At 45.9% G+C, this 21,243-nt stretch overlaps 1 protein-coding gene across 3 annotated transcripts in view; it reads left to right on the top strand.

Annotated features, from left to right (window-relative positions):
* PRR12 (proline rich 12) overlaps positions 1-21,243 on the top strand; it is a 117,620-nt gene that overhangs the window by 73,452 nt on the left and 22,925 nt on the right. For all 3 annotated transcript variants that reach the window (XM_030198012.1, XM_030198011.1, XM_030198010.1), the window contains exons 5-8: positions 3,500-4,037; positions 4,606-4,928; positions 5,884-6,000; positions 8,549-8,682. In XM_030198012.1, coding sequence (XP_030053872.1) covers positions 3,500-4,037; positions 4,606-4,928; positions 5,884-6,000; positions 8,549-8,682 — 1,112 coding nt within the window. The remainder of the gene's footprint in view (positions 1-3,499; positions 4,038-4,605; positions 4,929-5,883; positions 6,001-8,548; positions 8,683-21,243) is intronic.

Here is a 21,243-nt window from a genome sequence, read left to right as displayed (position 1 = left end):
TGGTCACCCGAGGAGTCGCTGGTCCATCAATCGCTTGGACTGGAAAGCGATATTCCAGGCGCTTCTGGCCTTTCGCACGACCCTGGAGGGACCGGCTGTCAGAGTTCTGTCGGACAATACGACAGCAGTGGCCTACATAAATCGACAAGGCGGCACTCAGTGCAGGGCACTGGCCGCGCAGATTTGCCACTGGGCCGAGCTACATCTGCAGTTTCTGTCAGCAGCTCACATTGCAGGTCAGAGCAACGTGCAAGCCGATTATCTAAGCAGGCATCAAATCGACCCAGCGGAGTGGGAACTGGCAGACGAAGTGTTCCTTCAGATCTGTGCCAAATGGGGGACGCCTGTAGCGGATCTTATGGCGTCAAGCGCAAATGCCAAAGTCCTGTGCTTTACAGCAGACGCAGAGATCCTCGCTTGGCGGGGTTGGATTCCTTGGCTCAACCCTGGCCTCAGGGCCTCCTATATGTGTTCCTTCCTGGGCCCTTGATAAGGCGAGTACTCCTGCAGATTCGGCTACATCAAGGAGAGGTGGTTCTCATTGCCCCGGATTGGCCCAGGCGGCCGTGGTATGCGGACCTCCGGCGGATGCTGGTGGAGGCTGCCCTTCCTTTGCCTCTGGTACCGAACCTGTTGTCACAGGGGCCGGTAACCATGGAGGACGCCTGCCGCTTTGGTCTTGCGGCATGGCTCTTGAGAGGGCGCAATTGAGAGACAAGGGATATTCCAACAAGGTCATCTCCACTCTCCTTTAGGCCCGCAAGCGTTCCACTTCTGTTGCCTATGTTCGGATTTGGTGCCAGTTTGAGGCTTGGTGTGCTGCTAAAGCGATTACTACTACTACTACTATTTAACATTTCTAAAGCGCTACCAGGGTTACACAGCGCTGTACAATTAACAAAGAAGGACAGTCCCTGCTCAAAGGAGCTTACAATCTAAAGGACAAATAGTGCAGTCAGTCAAGATTGAGGCAGTCTAGATTTCCTGGATAGAGGTACAGTGGTTAGGTGCCGAAAGCAACATTGAAGAGGTGGGCTTTGAGCAAGGATTTGAAGATGGGTAGGGAGGGGGCTTGTCGTATGGGCTCAGGGATTTTATTCCAAGCATAGGGTGAGGCGAGGCAGAAAGGGCGGAGTCTGGAGTTGGCGGTGGTGGAGAAGGTTACTGAGAGGAGGGATTTGTTCTGTGAGCGGAGGTTACGGGTGGGAGCGTAAGGGGAGATGAGGGTAGTGAGGGGCTGCAGATTGAGTGCATTTGTAGGTTAGTAGGAGAAGCTTGAACTGTATGTGGTACCTGATCGGAAGCCAGTGAAGTGACTTGAGGAGAGGGGTGATATGAGCATATCGGTCTAGGCGGAAGATAAGACGCACAGCAGAATTCTGAACAGATTGAAGGGGGGTAGATGGTTAAGTGGGAGACCAGTGAGGAGTAGGTTGCAGTAGTCAAGGCGAGAGGTAATGAGAGAGTGGTTGAGAGTTCGGGTGGTGTGCTCAGAGAGGAAAGGGCAAATTTTGCTGATGTTATAGAGGAAGAAGCGACAGGTCTTGGCTGTCTGCTGGATATGGGCAGAGAAGGAGAGGGAGGAGTCGAAGATGACTCAGAGGTTGCAGGCGGATGAGACGGGGAGGATGAGGGTGTTATCGACTGAAATAGAGAGTGGAGGGAGAGGAGAAGTGGGTTTGGGTGGAAAGACAATGAGCTCGGTCTTGGCCATGTTCAGTTTCAGGTGGCGGTTGGACATCCAGGCAGCAATGTCGGATAAGCAGGCTGATACTTTGGCCTGGGTTTCCGCAGTGATTTCTGGTGTGAAGAGATAAAGCTGGGTGTCGTCAGCATAAAGATGATATTGGAAACCATGAGATGAGATCAGGAAGCCCAGGGAAGAGGTGTAGATTGAAAAAAGTAGGGGTCCAAGGACAGATCCCTGAGGAACTCCAACAGAGAGCGGGATGGGGGTGGAGGAAGATCCATGAGAATGTACTCTGAAGGTATGGTGGGAGAGATAAGAGGAGAACCAGGAGAGGACAGAGCCCTGGAACCATACGGGCTTCTGTCTCGCTGATACTTGAATTTTTGCAGGATGGTTTACAAAAAGGCTTGGCCTATAATTCCCTGCGTGTTCAAGTTGCAGCCGTAGCATGTTTCGGGGGAAGGTGGCTGGCCTCTCCCTGGCTGCTTATCCGGAGGTGGCACGGTTTCTTAGAGGGGTGCTTCGGCTCCGTCCTCCCTTTTGGGCTCCGTGTCTGGCCTGGAACCTGGGGTTAGTTTTAAAGGCCCTTCAGTGTTCGCCCTTCGAGCCGCTTAGGCGAGCTTCAGAGAAGGATGTGACCCTAAAGACGGTCTTTTTGGTGGCCATTATTTCGGCGAGACGGGTGTCTGAGCTCCAGGCGTGGTCCTTTCGAGACCCATTTCTGCATTTGCACCTTCTAGATGTGCGAAGGGCTCTGTTGCAGTATCTGCACATGTCAAATGCTTTCAGGACCTCTGATCACCTTTTTGTTTTGTTGTCAGGTCCTTGCAGAGGGGCTCCAGCGTCTAAAGCTACTCTGGCTTGTTGGCTCAAAGAAGCTATTTTTTTCAGCATATCTGTTGTCTGGCCAGCCTCCGCCTGAAGCCTTTAAGGCACATTCCTCAAGAGCGATTTCCTCTTATTGGGCTGAAACTGGAGCACTCTCTCTTCAAAAGATATGCAGTGCAGCGACATGGGCTTCTAAGCTCTCATTTGCCCGACATTAAAGGCTGGATGTGGCTGCCAGGAGGGATGCGCATTTTGGAGCACAAGTGCTGGCGCGTGGTGTGGCCTGTTCCTACCCTATCTAGGGATTGCTTTGATACATCCCATTCATAATGGATTCATCTGCTTGATGACAAGGAAGGGAAAATTAGGTTCTTACCTTGGTAATTTTCTTTCCTTTTGTCATAGCAGATGAATCCATGAGCCCGCCCTGATTGATTGATTGATGCTGTTTTGGGTTCAGTTTTTCCTGTAGATATGTTCCCTCATTGGGAGAAGTTGGAAAACAGTCTTCAGAATTTCTGTTCTGTTACAGGAGGTTGAGTTCGTCCCTCCTTTGAATTACTGCTCCTGTTCTGAGGTGTTTGTTCGCCGTGAGGAAAGTTCATGTTATTCTACTTTGCGGTGTAACACTGCTTTGGAAGCTTCAAATACTGAGAGGCAGATGGAGCTAGCTGGCCAAGAGGCACTATGGTTTTTCAGTGCTCTCTATCTCCCCCTGCTGGTAGGTGGACACACCCCATTCGTAATGGTTTCATCTGCTATGACTAAAGGAAAGAAAATTACCAAGGTAAGAACCTAATTTTCCCTTTCATAATTCAGAAGAATATTGTCTGGTGGTCTAGCACCATGTTTAATTGAAAAAGAAAAGGCAGAGTTTATAAAAGAAACTTGACCGGCTACCCTAATAGCCTATTATCATGTAGGATGATTTGTATATTTATCAAATCATGTGACATGACTTTTTTTTGTTTCTGATAACAGATCAAACTGCAAATGCCAAAGGCAAACGAGCCAGTACCCATGGAAACCCTGGAGGTGCTTCCAGTAGTGGCAGCACAGGAGAGTACCCTGGACAACAGCCAAACGAGGGAGAAGATTAAACAGAAGATCAAGGAAGTGGAAGAGAAGCAACCTGAGATGAAATCGGGGTTCATGGCTTCTTTCTTGGACTTCCTGAAATCTGGCAAAAGACAGCAATTACCCACCGCCAGCACGAGCCCCTCCAAGAGCCGACCACCCTCCGCCTCCTCTCAGACGGCCTCACAACCCCCCTTCGGAATGGCATCTCAGATGCTCTCGGGTTCACTAGATGCCACAGAGAGTGACAGTCTGGTAATGAGCTGCACCAGCCCATGCAAGCGGTTAGACGATGAGCTGAAGCGGAATCTGGAGACACTACCATCCTTCTCCTCTGATGAGGAAGACTCTGTCAGCAAAAACCAGGACCTCCAAAAGAGCATTTCCTCAGCCATTTCTGCTCTCTATGACCCCACTGATCGAAAGGAAGGGGATGTCACAGGTAGGTTGGTAGGGCTGAGGTGGATGTTGTGCAATTTGGATGGAATTTATATCTATGTGGATGAATCAATCTTGGCTGCCAAGCCACCTTATTTTGGGCTAAAATATATGCAAGGTAAGGGTGGTCCCTTCTCAGCCTTTTATTTGGGGGGGAGGGGCAAAACCTTGTTGATGACATGCGCTCGTTGGAACAGTACAATGGCCTTTTATTTGTTTAAAATGCTAAATGATTGCAATATACTATTTCTATCAACCCCTCCCCGGATGTGATATTGTACATAAAGATATTGCAAAGACCAAAACAGCATTAAATTAAACAGGTAACAGTTCTGGTAGTAGAAGTAATAATCAAAGACTCTGCTTTAGTAAATGTGATATCAAAATTCAAAACTAGTAGCCAATGCCCTAGTTTGTACTGGTGCAGAGGACGTAGGGAAGTGAGGGGAGAGGGAGGAGAATAAGCAAACTCTTGTCTGCTCTTGCAGGGTTACTGTGGGAGTGAGCTTAAGGTTACTAACTTAGCACAACATGGAACTGAAAAACCATTTTTGTTCCTTTATATTTGGAAGACGTTACAACGGTGATAGAGGAGAAGGAAGTAAGCCCACCACTTTCTGAACCCTCATCTCAGCCAGAGCCAGCCATGCCTGTGTCCCCAGTTTTGCTCAAGGAGCCTGTAGCCCCCCAGGCTCCCCTGGAAGAGCCTCCAGCCCAAGCCTCTCCAGAACAAGAAGAGCCAGAAGATTCCAGACCCTTGCATCTTGCAAAGAAGCAGGAAACGGCAGCCATCTGTGGGGAAACTGACGAAGAAGACGGGGAGAGTGGGGGAGAAGGCATTTTCCGAGAGAGAGATGAGTTTGTCATTCGAGTAGAGGATATCCAAGCGTTAAAGGTACAGTCCATGCATAAAGATTTCACTCCGGGGTTAGGGAGCTTTGTCTTTTGAATGTGAAGTGTAAACCAGGTTGAAATAACCAAACTGGATTCCATAGCATCCCTCCAGACCAGCACAGATGGGTTATGCATGCCGACCAGCAGATGGAGACCGAGAATCACTGACTTCTGGGACTAGCTATAACCATGCTGTGCTGACCCCAGAAGCCCGATCTCAGTCTCCAGCAGATGGTGGATGTAGTAAGCCTGTCCCGGTAGTTAGTTTATAAAACAAACAAACAAAGGATAATTTAATAGGATTTGGTGACTTTCCTCTCAGTGCGAAACTGGATTTTTAGGGCTGAAGTGAACAGAAACATTTTGCTGAAAAGTGATGGAAATGGATTGGTGACGTACTAATTAAGATTAAAAGCATTTTGAGGAAGCAGTTCAGCAAATCTACTAATATATGGAACTTTCATGCTGAGATGTATAGACCTGTTCAGTGCAGAATGTAGAAACAGCCTGAGCGAGAGGCACACTACATAAGTAGCCGTACTGGGTCAGACCAGTGGTCCATGTAGTATCCTGTTTACCAAACAGTGGCCAAGCCAGGTCTCAAATACCTGGCATAAACCCAAATTGTGGCAACACTCCATACTAAAAATCCCAGGGCAAGCAGTTGCTTCCCTTGTCTGTCTCGATAACAGACTATGTCCTTTTCCTCCAGGAATTTGTCCAAACCTTTTCAAAACCCAGATACACTAACTGCTGTTACCACATCCTCCAGCACAGAATGTCTTGATAAGCCTAACATTGAGTCTTATTTTCAGAAGTCTTTGTCAGTGTTTCCAGAGGGCCAGTTTAGGCATTTCAGCACTGTCCTGTACGAGGCCATTAATTGGATTCTCCTTGATGTGGCCTTGAGGAAGTCGTAAGAATCATACCAACTGTATTTGTATTCCTTTCTACAGCTTGCCTTACAAACGGGCCGAGAGCCACCCCCGATCTGGAGGGTTCAAAAAGCCCTGCTGCAGAAATTCACTCCTGAAATCAAAGATGGACAGCGACAGTTCTGCGCAACCAGTAATGTAAGTAATAGGATTCTAAATCTATGATGTCATTAGCTCGTTAGAGAGCAAGCATGAGTCAGAGAGCTTTCTAGATGGCAAAGACTAGAACGAGACAAAACAGTTCTTGAAGTTGTCTTTTTTTGGTCCATCCCAGAACCTGCAAAGGCATTTAGGACATGCAGAATCTACAATTATTGTATTTCATGTCATGATAATTGTTAGTGTAAAATGGTATTATAATGGTGTAACAGGTATTGGAACCCTATATATTAAAACGACCCAACTACTGATCCTTATTATCCTATCAGACCAGTACAGACCCCTGGAATTATGCTCTCCTGCTAGCAGGTGGAGACAGCATTACCTTATAATAGGGTACCATGCAGCTGGACACCCTAGTCGAGGTTCTTGGGTTCAATCTCTCCTTCTAGAGCCCGGGCCGTGAGCACAGGTTTTTGAGTCGGGTTAGCCACAGGTTCTTCTACCCTGGGGGTGGATTTTGGCTGGGCTGGTTGCCTTTGACCCCACCGCCTTCTCCAACTCCTTGCTGCCATTTCTCCTCTCTGGTTTGGCTTACGATGAGTAGGGCCATTTAGGTTTTCCAAACAGGGAAAGAGGGCATGAACATAAGTTTAAAAGATAAAAATTAGCAACAGCAAGGCAGTGTCAGATTGTAGGCCTTCGGGAGCTTGGATATTTCTCCAGTACAGAAGTGAGCCTTAGTTCTGTGGGTATGTTGAACTAAGCTGAGCGTGACAAGCACTCCAGAGCCTGCAGTTCTCACCACATGTGCTGTTTTCACAGACAGGAAGCTTTTCCAGAGAGCTGGGACAAGTGCGAGGGATTTCCTGAAGGAGAGTAGAAGGTTCTCTAGTGCTGGGTTTGGCAGCAGGAGCAAATCCTGGTTTGGACTCTTTGAGAGAGGACCTGATTGCAGGAATGACTGCTGTTTTAGGGAAAGGTGGTCGCAGGAGACAATCACTCGGGTCTTCCTCTTGGATGTGGTCTCCTCAAGAGCAAGAGGACACTTTTGTCCCCAGAGAGTCTATGGGTTTCTCCTGTCTCCCCAGCTGTCTTTTCCAGTTAGTGATCTTTGCTTATGCATCAGGCTTATTTTCTGAGGCATAGATATGTTTCCTGTGCACCTTCTAACCTCTTTTTCAGAGGGTAAAGCTCCAGGACTGAGTGTCTGGACCCAAGGGGAATCTGAGGGATTAGAACAATGCAAAGTTCTTGTCAGCATAGCAGATTCTTTCAGGGAGAAGAATTTACCTTATGTGTTATAGTTTGTGTTTGGTTGAGCCTCCTGTTTAGAAGAAGGTTGAGTTGGCTCTGTCAGTTCAAAACTCTCTCATAGGTGGACACAATTAGTCTTTCTGTTTGGTATAGGTATACTGGAGAGGTGAGGCTGCATAGGGGTGATATCACCAAATTAGTGGTTCTCTGACTCCATCTGTTGGTAGGGGAGCATAAACCCAGGTGCCTGGACTGGTCTAGCAGGACTCAAGGGGAAGTAGCAAGTAAGACTACATTTTTTATTCTTTTATATATATCGTAAACTCCCTGTATTGGCATGAGGGTGTGAGTGAGGTGAAAATAAACAAAACACTTTTTATTTGTATTCAGAAGAATGATAAATCCTGTTCTCTCCACAAGCTTGATAAACTTAAGAAACAAAGTCTCTTGGAATTCAGTTATAATCTTCCTGCAGCCCTATCCCTGACAGGGCCCCATAATTTCTGTGTGCACTATTCTTTGTCTTTAAGGTTAACCAAAATCAGGCCTGGCTCTGGTTCGGCCTATGGGATAAGATTTTACAAGGGTCCAAGGTAAAACTTGGCCTACCTGCATTAAGTTTGTGTTTCTTGCACATCTATGGTGAAGGCATATGCTGGAGAGCTGCTCTATCTTCCCTGGGCCTCTCTGGTCTCTTCTCGGAGCTTCTATTTGGTTGCCAGAACCACGCTGTCCTGTCTTGACTGAGCCATGCCCTTTCTGCTCTGTACCACTGTACTTCATGTGGCTCTGTGAGAGAGTGTTGCTAAAATGAGGGGACCAGAAATTCGTATACACTCCATCACACACTCCCTTTATGTTAAAATATCTCCCTTGCCAGTTAGAAAAACTTTACCACATTTTAGAGGACTCTTCTTTTTTGTTCTCGTACCTCCAGTTGTTGCTTGTGCAGTCTCCAGCAGTGGATTACTTTCATCTGGCTAGGTGCGTGTAGTCCTAAAAAATTAAAATTAATATAATGTATTGTAAGCCACACTGAGCCCGCAAATAGGTGGGAAAATGTGGGATACAAATGCAATAAAATAAATAAATAAAAAGCTGACGAAATTTGAAAGCAGCCTTTCCTTTGCCCCCTAATTGGTAGAAGAGGCAAAAAGTGACAATATAACTGAACAGGTGGCTGCTTTTATTCTGTTTAACAACCTCTCCTTGATTCTGAGTCTGTATTTCTGGCACGATTTTGCGGTCTGCGCAGCTGTCCCGAGACACTGACTATCACCTCACTACCTGGCCTCTTTGGTTCTAATTTGCCCTCTCTCTGTCTTTTTAGTATCTGGGATATTTTGGGGATGCCAAGAACAGGTACCAGCGTCTGTATGTGAAGTTTCTGGAGAACATCAACAAAAAGGATTATGTGAGGGTCTGTTCGAAGAAGCCCTGGCACCGGCCCCTGCAGGCTATGAGGTAAGGTGGCCTTATAGAGACTCAGAGTAAGGTTCTGTGTTTCAGCGCTTGTGTCTCTTGGTACTGCTGCTGTTGTCGTTTTCTGCATTCTCTGTTGTTCAGAGCTTCTGGATAGTACTCTTGACCGTGGCAGTAATTTAAACACTGTTTCAGTTCAGATGGAGTTTGCCCAGGGGAAGCAATAAGGGGAGAGAAATAAAGCTCTGGTGTAGGACTTTCCACTTCCTGCTGCCCAGTATTCCTGCTCTCATCATCTGTTGGGCTTGGATGGAAAAACAAAAATGCCTAAGGACACACAGCTCCAGTGACGACAATTGCTGGAGGGGCAGAATAAAGTTTTACTCATTCTACCCATGTGTAATTGTTTGTAAAGAAACCCTAGTTTGCATTTTTGTCCTCCTGTGGAGGTAGCACATTAAGCTAAACTGTCCCCCACAGCTGACATCTTTTATAGACCACGTGGCTGCTATCTTGGATCCAGACAATTCTGTGAAAGGAGTTACAAGCTGTAAGTCTGAAATGTGCCATAAAATACTCCATTTCCTGTACTGCTGGGCCATGTGAGCCCTGGAAAAGGTTTAGTGTCTTTATTTAGCCTCGAGTGGCTCTGTGGACTAAAGGGTGGACCATTCCTTATGTGAATGTAGAAACACCCAGACACACACCCCAGTTCATTCCAGACTATTCTGTTCACATCACAGAAGAGAAATGTCTGAGAGGGAGCACCAGCTGTGAGTTCTGGACCTAGATGTCCAGATTTGAAGCTGGCTTCTGCTTGCCATGGAAGGACAGGCTTGCAAATAGAGGAACCAGCACCAAAAGCTGTCCTGCTTCCTGGCAACACCGTGAAAGAATATGCCAGGGCCCTCCAGAACCTGAGGGAAATCCATAGCCCCAGGATATTGTGGGCTGATGAAATCCTCCTGTTCAAGATGGCTTCTTTCTTAGAAAAGTCTTTAGCGGGGCAGCTGGACAAGCAGGGAGGAAGAAGAGTTTTGGTGGATTCTAACTCCTTTCAGAGACTGCAAGTGCTGGAAAGTCTCCAGATTCGTCCAATCTCCGTAGAAATCTTCAAGGATCTTACATACATTGTGGGAGCAAGTCACCAGTGGGAAACTGTACTTTCTGAGGTCCCTGATCAGGAAAGTGGCTGTGACATTCAGCCTCACGGAGTTGGAGTTGAGGATGGACAGTTCTTTCAGTGTTTGTTGAGCACAGAGGCTTCAAAATAGTATGGGTCGCCAGTCATTGAGGGTCTTGTCAAAAAGACATGACTTTTCGTGGACAAAAGAGCCACCCTTAGGGAAATGATGAAAAGGGCAAAGTAGAAACCTGAGTGAGTGCTTTTGACATCCCAGTATGGCAATACTTATGTATGGCGCCATCTTATCAGTGCATGCAATAAAGTTTTATGGACTGTTTTATGATGCTGAGAAGTCCGTGCCAAGATTCATTGGAGTGCCCTTCCTGAAGCAGCCTATTGATTGGCGAAACAAGGCGCACTTGTTGAAGGGAGATACGGGATGTTGTCAATTTTTCAGACTAAAACAGATTAAAACAGATGAATCCAACTACACGATCTTCAACCCTGATCTACATGACTACTAACCTAGTCGGAAGGATTAAATGAGAAGATAAGTGACTGTCAGTTGTTTGAAAGACATTGTATGGACTCTTTCTCACTTCAAAACGGGGTTTTCAATAGGATTGGTTTAGGCTTGAATGTGATGTGTTAGTTTGGGATTGTTTAAGATATACCGGGTTTATTACCGGTTTGAGGGTTTTGAGGGGAGGTGTTTCATTTTGTTAATTTCTAGTAATAGAGGGAGAGAAGAGGAAGGAGAGTTTTTGGACCATTCGTTTTTCTCATGTATATATGAGTTTTTGCGATTGGAGTTTTTCTCTCTTTTTTTCTTCTCTTTATTGGAACTGGTGATAGTATCCTACTCCTGAAGAAAATAGTGGAAGGTGCAAATTTTTTTTGCTGTGTATTCCCTATTAGGAGGTTTGAGGTTCCTAATCGATTTATTTAAAATGATTATGTAACCCTAGAAATGACAAGGTGAGACACCTGGAAAACCTATATTTCAAACTTTTTAGGTATTTAGAATTTAAATTTAGCTGGTTTGAAATTCCCAGGTTTAAATTTAGAGTGTTTTCTAATACTTATGTAGAGGAATGTGCGGTGAACTCTAGTTGCTGCATTATAGAGCGAGTTACTCAGGTAGCAAGTTTTCTCAACCATGCACTGTACCGGACTTGAATTTTCTCATTGATGTACCATACCGTGCACTGTACCGTTCCTTCAAGTCCATGACCTGCAAGAGGTGGCCACAGGTTTTCTATAGATAGGACTTCCAAAAGCCATTTTCTTGACTAACCCCTTGAAAAGAATTCTTTTTCTATGTTTAAATCTATTTTATTGACGATAAAATCAATACAAGCCTTTTTGGGTATCTATGCAAAATGTCATAATACAAAACCAGCAATCCTCCAACGTTCCCTTAATCACCAATGATTTTTCTTTTTCTCCCCCCCTCCCCCCTGTTTGTTACGTGTAATGAGGTTTATTAATGACCTTCCATTATCAATGTTACCACAAAAACTGCAATACCAAATTGAATAAACAGAAACTTTTCATAACCTTACCAACAGAATATCATTCAGCTTCATTATATATAAACTCTTCTCACATTTTTGCATTGATTCTCCCGCCTCCCCATCCTAGTGTCATCTCTACTTTCCATCCCCCCACCCTATCCAAACTCTCTGCATTGCTGTTGCTTAGTCTATATAGTCGAGCCAGGTTCAGACATTTAATAAATAACTTCTTGCCTTCGGGTTCATGGTATCCCAAAACTTACTCCACCTCTGTTGGAATTTTGTCCCTTGGCTAGAATCAAAGTTCTTTATGCCCATACGTTCCAAACGTAACAGAAACATCATGCGGGTTCGCCACTGCTGCCACGTGGAGTATTTGTGTGATAACCATTCTGCTAATATTGACTGCCAGCAATTATAGTCCTCATGGCAAATGCGGTATATCCTTTTTTTGGGGAAGGCCCCAAGTTGGGGTGTCCAAACAGCAGAGTTGAGTCACAATGCCATGTCTGGCCCCCACATGTCAGAAACGTGTGTTATAATCCATTTCCAAAATTTCTTAATACCTTCACAGGTCCAAAACATATGACCCAGTGTTGCTCCTTCCACCCCACACTTTGGACATTCTCCCCAAGGGGAGAGTCCCATATGGAAGGCTCTTCGCGGGGGTATATGCAGACGCAGAACCATCTTGTATTGCAGTTCCCAGTGTAAAGCCAAATCCGTAACTTTTCGTATCGCCAATATATGGGATTTCAGTTGTGCTGCTGTAACTGTTACTTGTAGGTCCACTGACCACAGCTGTGCTAGCCTTTGATAGTCCATTTCCAAGGCCGCATCTCGTATGTACCTGTGATGAAAGGACATTGGCACCTTTTGTTATGATTTTAATGAAAAGGCTGATGATGAAAGTTCTTCTTGTACATCTTCTGTCAGTGATGTCCATGGTAAAGATGAAAAGAAAACAAAAAAGGCAACAGTCTACTTGCTACATAAAAATCTATTATAAAAAGTAGACCGATACCCATATATAAAAAACAAAGAAATAATTTATTCAAACCAAGATAAAAACAGCACCCGACGTGGCCACGTTTCGCCCTCAGGCTGCGTCAGGGGTAAAACTAAAAATCAGGGGTGATCAACATACCCCTTCAAAAAAAAAAAAACTGTGCTTGTCAACAGACACTGCTCTGGATCAAAGTGCACTCTGATCCAGAGCAGTGTCTGTTGACAAGCACAGTTTTTTTTTTTTTGAAGGGGTATGTTGATCACCCCTGATTTTTAGTTTTACCCCTGACGCAGCCTGAGGGCGAAACGTGGCCACGTCGGGTGCTGTTTTTATCTTGGTTTGAGTAAATTATTTCTTTGTTTTTTTTATATATGTGTATCGGTCTACTTTTCATGGTAAAGATGATACATAGTGACGTAATTGGACGTAATAAAACTTGTCGCTAGTTGGTATGCCATATTCTACTTGTAAGTCCGAGAATGGTCTTTTATGACCCTCCCTAGTCACTACCTGCAAGCAGTACACAATTCCTTTATTCTTCCACCGTTTAAATACAGAGTACATTTTACCTGGCATAAAAGCCTGATTATCACAAATTGTCAAGTATGGTGTCATCCTTGCAGAGAAATGATGCAAACGGCACACCCACCCCCAAACTGCCTTTGCAGTCTTCATAATCCAGGAGTGTCTCAGAGCATAAGGGACAGGGACACCAGCGCCATGTAAATAATTACTAAAGTGGATCCCCGGGGTGAGGCATAATTCCAAGACTGTGTTTGTATAATCGCTGGTGTTCCTATACCAGTCGTTGACACTCCTCATACCACTAGCAATGTTAAGAAATCTTAATAGGCCCAATCCTCCATATTCTACTGGGATGCTTAGGATAGATATTGGGAGACGTGCCTTTTTCCCTTTCCAAAGGAAAGCTTGTAGTAATTTGTTACAGGCTCGTTCATCCTCCCCGTCTCAAGTATATCGGGATGGTTTGAAAAATATATATCCATTTAGGGGCCACTATCATGTTATATAAAGCAATCCGCCCGAGCAAAGAAACAGGTAATGTAGACCATGCTTGTAATTTCATTTTAGTATCATACATCAAAGTTTGCATATTAAGCTCATATAAACATTTTAAATCAACTGGGATGCGTACTCCTAAGAATTTGATAAAAGTTTCTGCCCACTTAAAAGGAAATTTGGTTTTCCAACCTCAGTGACCTCCTTTCACTATCTCAAGGGCAGAAGATTTGGACGAATTCAGTTTAAAACCCGAAATCCGGCCAAATCTATCTATTTCTACTAACATTGCCTTCATAGACCGGGGTGGATCTGTTACTATTACCAGCAAATCATCTGCAAATGCCAATACTTTCACTTCTTGCCCGGCCACAAGGATTCCTCAGATTTCTGTCTTTTTCCTAAGTGTACACAGCAAAGGTTCCATTGATATCACAAATAATGCAGGCGAGAGAGGGCAACCCTGTCTAGTTACCCCTCATTATCTCAAATTCCCTTTCCTTTATTCCATTTACCAGGACATTCGCTCCTGGGTTACGATATAGGGTTGTATTGCCTGTATAAACCAACCTGTTATCCCCATGGCTGTCATGGTGCAAAACAAATAGTCCCATCCAACCCGGTCAAATGCCTTATCGGCATTTAAACTAAGCACTACGGCTGGGACTCCCTCACCTTGACTTAGCGCCATTGCCAGCAGCAGGTGGCGAACATTATGCGTCGCCTGTCTGCCTCTAACAAAACCGTACTTGATCAGTACCCATCAGCGTAGAGAGAAATTTTGCAAGTCTGTCAGCCAACATCCCCCCGCTAATAGCTTAATATCTACATTTAGTAGTGATATCGGTCTATAGTCCTCTGCCCTGTCCAGAGTTTTTCCAGGTTTTGGTATTAATGTAATTAGGGCCATGTTAGCATATTTTGGGAAGTATCCTTTTTCTATCACCATTCCATAGTAATCTAACAGGGCCACCTGTGCATCTAAAGGTATTGCCGTATAATACTCCCCTGTATACCCGTCTGGGCCTGGTGCGGAGTGGAATTTCAATCTCTTAATTGCCTGTTGCAGTTCTTTCAAAGTCAAGGGGGCATTCAATATAGGCAATTCTTCTGCCTGCGCTAGGTAATCCTGCATCGCTTTTTTATCCGATGCCTCACTAGATGAATAAAGGGAAACGAAATAGTTTGTAAAAATCTGCCCGATTTCTTTCTGGTTAGTGGTAAATTTACCCTGAGCGTCCCTCAATGTGGCCACCAACCTAGGCCCTCCCCAGTTCTTTATTACTTTAGCTAGCAGCCGACCTGGCCTATTACCAAAACGTTGCAACTTATATTTATAATATAGAGCTGACCTAGTCTCAGTCTCATGAGTTTAAAGTTATTTGTATTGTTTTCAAATTTTCTAATGTGCCCGGTGTGGGTCTATGCATATGAATCTTTTTAGCCTTAATTAATTGTTTTTCTAGTTGCAGTATGTTCGCAGCTCGGCGTTTCTTTCTTGTGCTACTGTATGCGATTATCTCTCCCCTTAGGACTGCCTTAGAGGCAGACCAGTACAGAGTAGAGTCTGTTTGGGCGTGTTCCCCATTATTATTCGCATAGTCTTCCCATTTATTTACAAGATATTCATGAAATTGGGGGTCTGTGAATAAATATGCCGGGTATCTCCATCCTGCCCCTCCTGCCATGTCTACTGGCAGCTCAAGGTCCACCCACACCGGGGCAAGATCCGAGATTTCCTCAGGCCCGATTATTGCTGCCCTCACTAATGGGAACATAGATCGCTCCATTAAAATATAGTCAAGTCTCGCTAATGTGCCATGTGCTCTTGATCTGTGTGTATAATCCCGTTCTCCAGGATGTAATGTTCTCCACATGTCTACCAAATTTAGTGTTTTAACAAACCTCTGTAGTTCTCCGGCCCTCTGCCCAGAATAATGTGCAGAAGTGGGGTTAGAGGAGTCCTCCCCGGGGTCCAGAACCAAATTGAAATCTCCCAAAACCATCACCTTATCACTTTCTCGCTGTAAACACTCATTCCCCAGAGACCCAAAAAATTTGGGATCGTATTCATAGGGACCGTACACTACTACCAGGAAAAATTCAACACCCTGCAGCCACACACGCAGGGTAAGGGATTGGCCCTGTTCTCCTTTCGCCACCAAAGACACTCTGTGCTAATCCCTTCCTGAACAGCACTGCCACCCCACCTCTGCGCCCCTTGGAGGCCACCACATGGTATTCTCCCACCCAGGATCTCTGTAATTTTTGCATTCTCCAAATCACTTAAACGTGTTTCCTGTAGACAAGCTATGTCTGCCCCATACTGTTTTAATGCTGCTAATATTTTATTCCTTTTTATGGGGGAAGTTTTACCCCCCACGTTCCAAGTTATTACTCTGAGTGGCATAGTTTTATTGCAGTTTTATAGATCCTTCTTCCCCCTCCTGCCCTGGGATCCTCCCCTATTAACGTTACGCATAGGAGGGTCCACTTTCCTCCCACAATCTGTTCCTGAGGAAGTATCACCTGCTGGTACATTAATGAGTCTTCTAATCAGCTGCAGAGAGCCCCCATCCCTCCCTAATCCCCATCCTCCCTCCCCCCCCCCCCCCAATTCCATTTTCCCTCAACCAAACAGATACCCCGTCTCATCCCCCTAATCTAGTCAGGTGGGAAGAGTAAGACCTCGGTGAGTGCCTAGGACCCCCGACTCCACAACCCATTCAACCAATATACATACATTTTCCACTTGTGAAACATAATTTATCTCGTGCCCCACAGACCACTCTGCCACAGTATACTTGGGTCCAAAGTCAGATAGCATCTATCACTTTACTTTCTAGCAATTGTTTTTGGCTTCTGACGCTGATTGAAACGTTTGCCATTTATCTTGGAAGTAGACCTTCAGCTGGGCAGGATATTGTAGCGTAAAGCGAATTTTCTTACTCGCCAGGGATTAACACAATGGATGGTATAACTTCCGCTTTTCTTGCACTAGCATGGAGTAGTCCTGGAATATTTATGTTCCTTCCATTATACTTTAGTGTGTCTCTCTTCAGCTTGAAGCTTTGTAAAATTTCCACCTTGTGTTTATAGTTTAATATCTTTGCAATAATTACACGTGGCCTGTTTCGTTCTGTTGTTTTACGGCCCACGCGGTGCGCTGTTTCAATCACAACAGGGCCCATGGTGTCCGTTAGCGCCAGTTCTTTTGACAGCCAGTTTTCCAGCCAAACATCGAAATTCCGCTGTGGAAGTGCCTCATCCAGGCCCACAATTCTGATATTGTTTCTGCGGGCTCTATTTTCATATTCATCTAACATTTGCCTTTGCTCTTTCAATTGCTGCTGGAGGCTTGCGATGTCAGGGCCATATCCTCGTGAGTCGTCCTCCGCCACTGACACTCTGGCTTCTAAGTCTCCTACACAGATTCCCAGCCCATCCAGCGCCGTTTGGTAGGTCTCCAGTTATTTAGTTCTGTCCACCTCGGGTTCCAAGCTTTTTCAACCACTAGGGTTAATTGCGCTAACTGCGTCTCTGTGAATGCTGCCCCCGACGGGGTTATCTCGTCCACCATCTTAGCGTCTCTGCTACCCGCCTTCTTCTTCTCTCTCTTTGCTGTTTTTTGTGCCATTCCCATCGGTGTGCTTTTGAGGAATTTATCCATAAAGCAGAGCCTGCTTGTAGGGGTCCGTTATTCCATCGGATTTCACCGTTTTGGAGTCGGGGGCCTCAAAGCCTCGGCAGCGCTGCTCCTTAGCTCATGACGTCACCGGAAGTCTCCCCAAAAGAATTCTTTTATTAAAGATGTCGCAGAAAGCAAGATGATCTTCCAGCTTTAATCTAACATCAGATCTGCACAGCCCATGTTTGTTTCCTGGGGACATTTCATTAGAAACAAATTTTTAATTTCTTCAGAAAAGCCCAGTGGACTCTCTAAGGACAAGATCCTTGGTGGTGGTGTGTCTTTGTAAGCTTTAGATTCTGAATGTGGCCTGGTAAAGGTAGCTAAGAGACTTATGAAGTTTTCCTCGACGTTCTGTCATGGGATCCAGGTTTCCCATAGAAGTCTTATAAAAGTCAGGCAAAATGAGTCATTGCTCTGCTCTCTTGGCAGAAAGCTGATGAGGAACGAGTCGAACATTTTTCTAGTCACCAAAAAAATCAGATCTTTGTAGACTATCGCAGAGATTTCTGCTTTTAGTAATGGTCTGAACCAATTAGTTAAATAGGTTGGAGCTAACCCATGAAGGATCTTAAAAAGCGTTATGCAGACCTTAAACTTGAACACGTGCCTCTACTGGAAGCCAACTTAGGGGAAAAACTATCACATTTATGGGTAGAAAAAATTAATCAAACAGCTGTATTCTGAATGGTTTAGCATCAGAAGGAAAGATTTCTTATAGAGAATTCGCCTGTGATTCAAGTGTAAGGGAGCCAGGTTTTCTGGAGTCTCATGATACCTTTTCCAGGACCCCAGAGTTACCTAGGTTTGTTCTAAAGGAAAGCAAAGATACATACCTGTAGCAGGTATTCTCCGAAGACAGCAGGCTGATTGTTTTCACTGATGGTGACGTCCACGGCAGCCCCAGGAACGGAAATCTTCCTAGCAACAAAAAGTTTGCTAGAGCCTTTGGGCGCGGCAAGCTTCCCGCCCGTCGCGTGTCCGTTCCCGCCTCAGTTATATCAAAAAGCAAATAAAGAACAACAACAACTCCAAAAGGGGAGGTGGGCGGGTTGGTGAGAGCAATCAGCTTGCTGTCCTCGGAGAATACCTGCTACAGGTATGTATCTTCACTTTCTCCGAGGACAAGCAGGCTGCTTGTTCTCACATGTGGGGTATCCCTAGCCCCCAGGCTCACTCAAAACAACAAAAGAAGGTCAATAGGGCCTCGCAACAGCGAGGACATAACAAAGATTGACCTACGAAGAAACATCTAACTGAGAGTGCAGCCTGGAACAGAACAAAATGTGGGCCTAGGGGGGTGGAGTTGGATTCTAAACCCCGAACAGATTCTGCAGCACCGACTGCCCAAACCAACTGTCGCATCGGCTATCCTGCTGGAGGCAGTAGTGTGATGTGAATGTGTGGACTCATGACCACGTCACAGCCTTGCAAATCTCTTCAATAGTGACTGACTTCAAGTGGGCCACCAACGCTGCCATGGCTCTAACACTATGAGCTGTGACATGACCCTTAAGAGTCAGCCCAGCTTGGGCATAAGTGAAGGAAATGCAATCTGCTAGCCAATTGGAAATGGTGCGTTTCCCAACAGCGACTCCCCTTCTGTTGGGATTGAAAAAAACAACCATTTGGGCAGACTGTCTGAAGGGGCTTGTCTGCTCCACATAGAAAGCCAATGCTCTCTTGCAGTCCAATGTATGCAACTGACATTCAGCAGGGCGGGTATGAGGATGGGGAAAGAATGTTGGCAAGACAATTGACTGGTTCAGATGGAACTCCAACAGCACCTTCAGCAAGAACTTAGGGTGAGTGCGGAGGACTACTCTGTTGTGATGAAACTTGAGGTAAGGAGCATGCACTACCAAGGCTTGAAGCTCACTGACTCTATGAGCTGAAGTAACAGCCACCAAGAAAATGACCTTCCAGGTGAAATACTTCAGATGGCAGGAATTCAGTGGCTCAAAAGGAGGCTTCATCAGCTGGGTGAGGACGACGTTGAGATCCAATGACACTGGTGGAGGTTTGACAGGGGGCTTTGACAAAAGCAAACCTCTTATGAAGCGAACAACTAAAGGCTGTCCAGAGATAGGCTTACCTTCTACACGATAATGAAAAGCACTAATTGCGCTAAGATGAACTCTTACGGAGTTGGTCTTGAGACCAGACTCTGATAAGTGTAGAAGGTATTCAAGCAGGGTCTGTGTAGGACAAGAGCAAGGATCTAGGGCCTTGCTGTCACACCAGACTGCAAACCTCCTCCATTTAAAAGAATAACACCTCTTTGTGGAATCTTTTCTGGAAGCAAGCAAGGCTTGGGAGATACCCTCATAGAGACCCAAGGAGGCGAAGTCTACGCTCTCAACATCCAGGCCGTGAGAGCCAGAGACTGGAGGTTGGGATGCAGAAGCGCCCCCCTCGTTCTGAGGGTTGGAAAACACTCCAATCTCCACGGTTCTTTGGGTGACAACTCCAGAAGAAGAGGGAACCAAATCTGACGTGGCCAAAAAGGAGCAATCAGAATCATGATTCCGCAGTCTTGCCTGAGTTTCAGTAAAGTCTTCCCCACAAGAGGTATGGGAGGATATGCATACAGAAGGCCCCCCCCCCCCCAATGAAGGAGAAAGGCATCTGACGCTAGTCTGTTGTGGGCCTGAAGTCTGGAACAGAACTGAGGGACTTTGTGATTGATCTGAGTGGCGAAAAGATCCACCAAGGGGGTGCCCCACGCTTGGAAGATCTTGCGCACTATGCTCGAGTTGAGCGACCACTCGTGAGGTTGCATTATCCTGCTCAACCTGTCGGCCAGACTGTTGTTTACGCCTGCCAGATACGAGGCGTGGAGAAACATGCCGTGATGGCCAGCCCAAAGCCACATCTGGATGACTTCCCGACACAAGGGGCGAGATCCGGTGCCCCCTGCTTGTTGATGTAGTACATGGCAACCTGATTGTCTGAATTTGAATAGTTTGATTGGACAGCCGATCTCTGAAAGCCTTTAGAGCGTTCCAGACCACTCGCAGGAGATTGATCTGAAGATCTGATTCGTGGAGGGACCAAGCTCCTTGAGTGTGAAGCCCATCGACATGGGCTCCCCACTCCAGAAGGGATGCATCCGTTGTCAGCACTTTTTGAGGCTGAGGAATTTGAAAAGGACGTCCCAAGGTCAAATTGGATCGAATTGTCCACCACTGAAGGGAATTGTGAAATTCAGTGGACAGCTGGATCGCATCCTCTAGATCCCCTGCAGCTTGATACCATTGGGAAGCTAGGGTCCATTGAGCAGGTCTCATGTGAAGACGGGCCATGGGTGTCACATGAACTGTGGAGGCCATATGGCCCAGAAGGAGGAGGAGTGGCCTAGTGGTTAGGGTGGTGGACTTTGGTCCTGAGGAACTGAGTTCGATTCCCGGCACAGGCAGCTCCTTGTGACTCTGGGCAAGTCACTTAACCCTCCATTGCCCGCCGCATTGAGCCTGCCATGAGTGGGAAAGCGCGGGGTACAAATGTAACAAAAATAAAAAAAATAATAAAAAAATAACATCTGCCAAGCTGTGATCCGCTGAGACACTCTGGCCTTGGAAACTAGACACAGAAGATTGTCTGCTGTCGTCTCGGGAAGATAGGTGCGAGCCATCTGTGAATCCAGCAGAGCTCCTATGAATTCCAGTCTTTGAACAGGAAGAAGATGGGACTTGGGGTAGTTTATAAGAAACCCAAGTAACTCCAGCAGTTGAATAGTCATCTGCATGGACTGTAGATCTGCTGCCTGACCAGCTCCTGAAAAGGCCTGGCGTGCTCCGGAGGGAGCTTGTCCACGAAGTCCGCCAGTTGCTTTACATGGTTCCGCATGTGGATGCTCGTGTAAAGCTGGTATGACTGAATCTTGGACACGAGCATAGAGGACTGATAGGCCTTTCTCCCAAACGAGTCAAGAGTCCTAGATTCCCGCCCCGAGGGCGCCGAGGCGAAATCTCTAGTACTCCTGGCCCTCTTGAGAGCTGAATCCACGAGTCGTGAAATAACTGCAACCTCATCAACTCAGGTTCTCCATGAATCCGATATTGGGACTCAGCTTTTTTGGGGATGGTGGGATTAGTTAGTGGTTTCTTCCAGTTCTTCAGCAATGATTATTTAAGGACATTATGCAGAGGAACAGTGGATGATTCCGTAGGTAACGAAGGATAGTCAAGGATTTTGAGCATCTCAGTCCTGGGCTCCTCCTCAGTTACCACAGGGAAGGGAA

The sequence above is a fragment of the Microcaecilia unicolor genome, chromosome 3 (genome assembly GCF_901765095.1).
Source record: "Microcaecilia unicolor chromosome 3, aMicUni1.1, whole genome shotgun sequence".
Classification (NCBI taxonomy): domain Eukaryota; kingdom Metazoa; phylum Chordata; class Amphibia; order Gymnophiona; family Siphonopidae; genus Microcaecilia; species Microcaecilia unicolor.
This window is presented reverse-complemented; position numbering and strand designations above follow the sequence as displayed.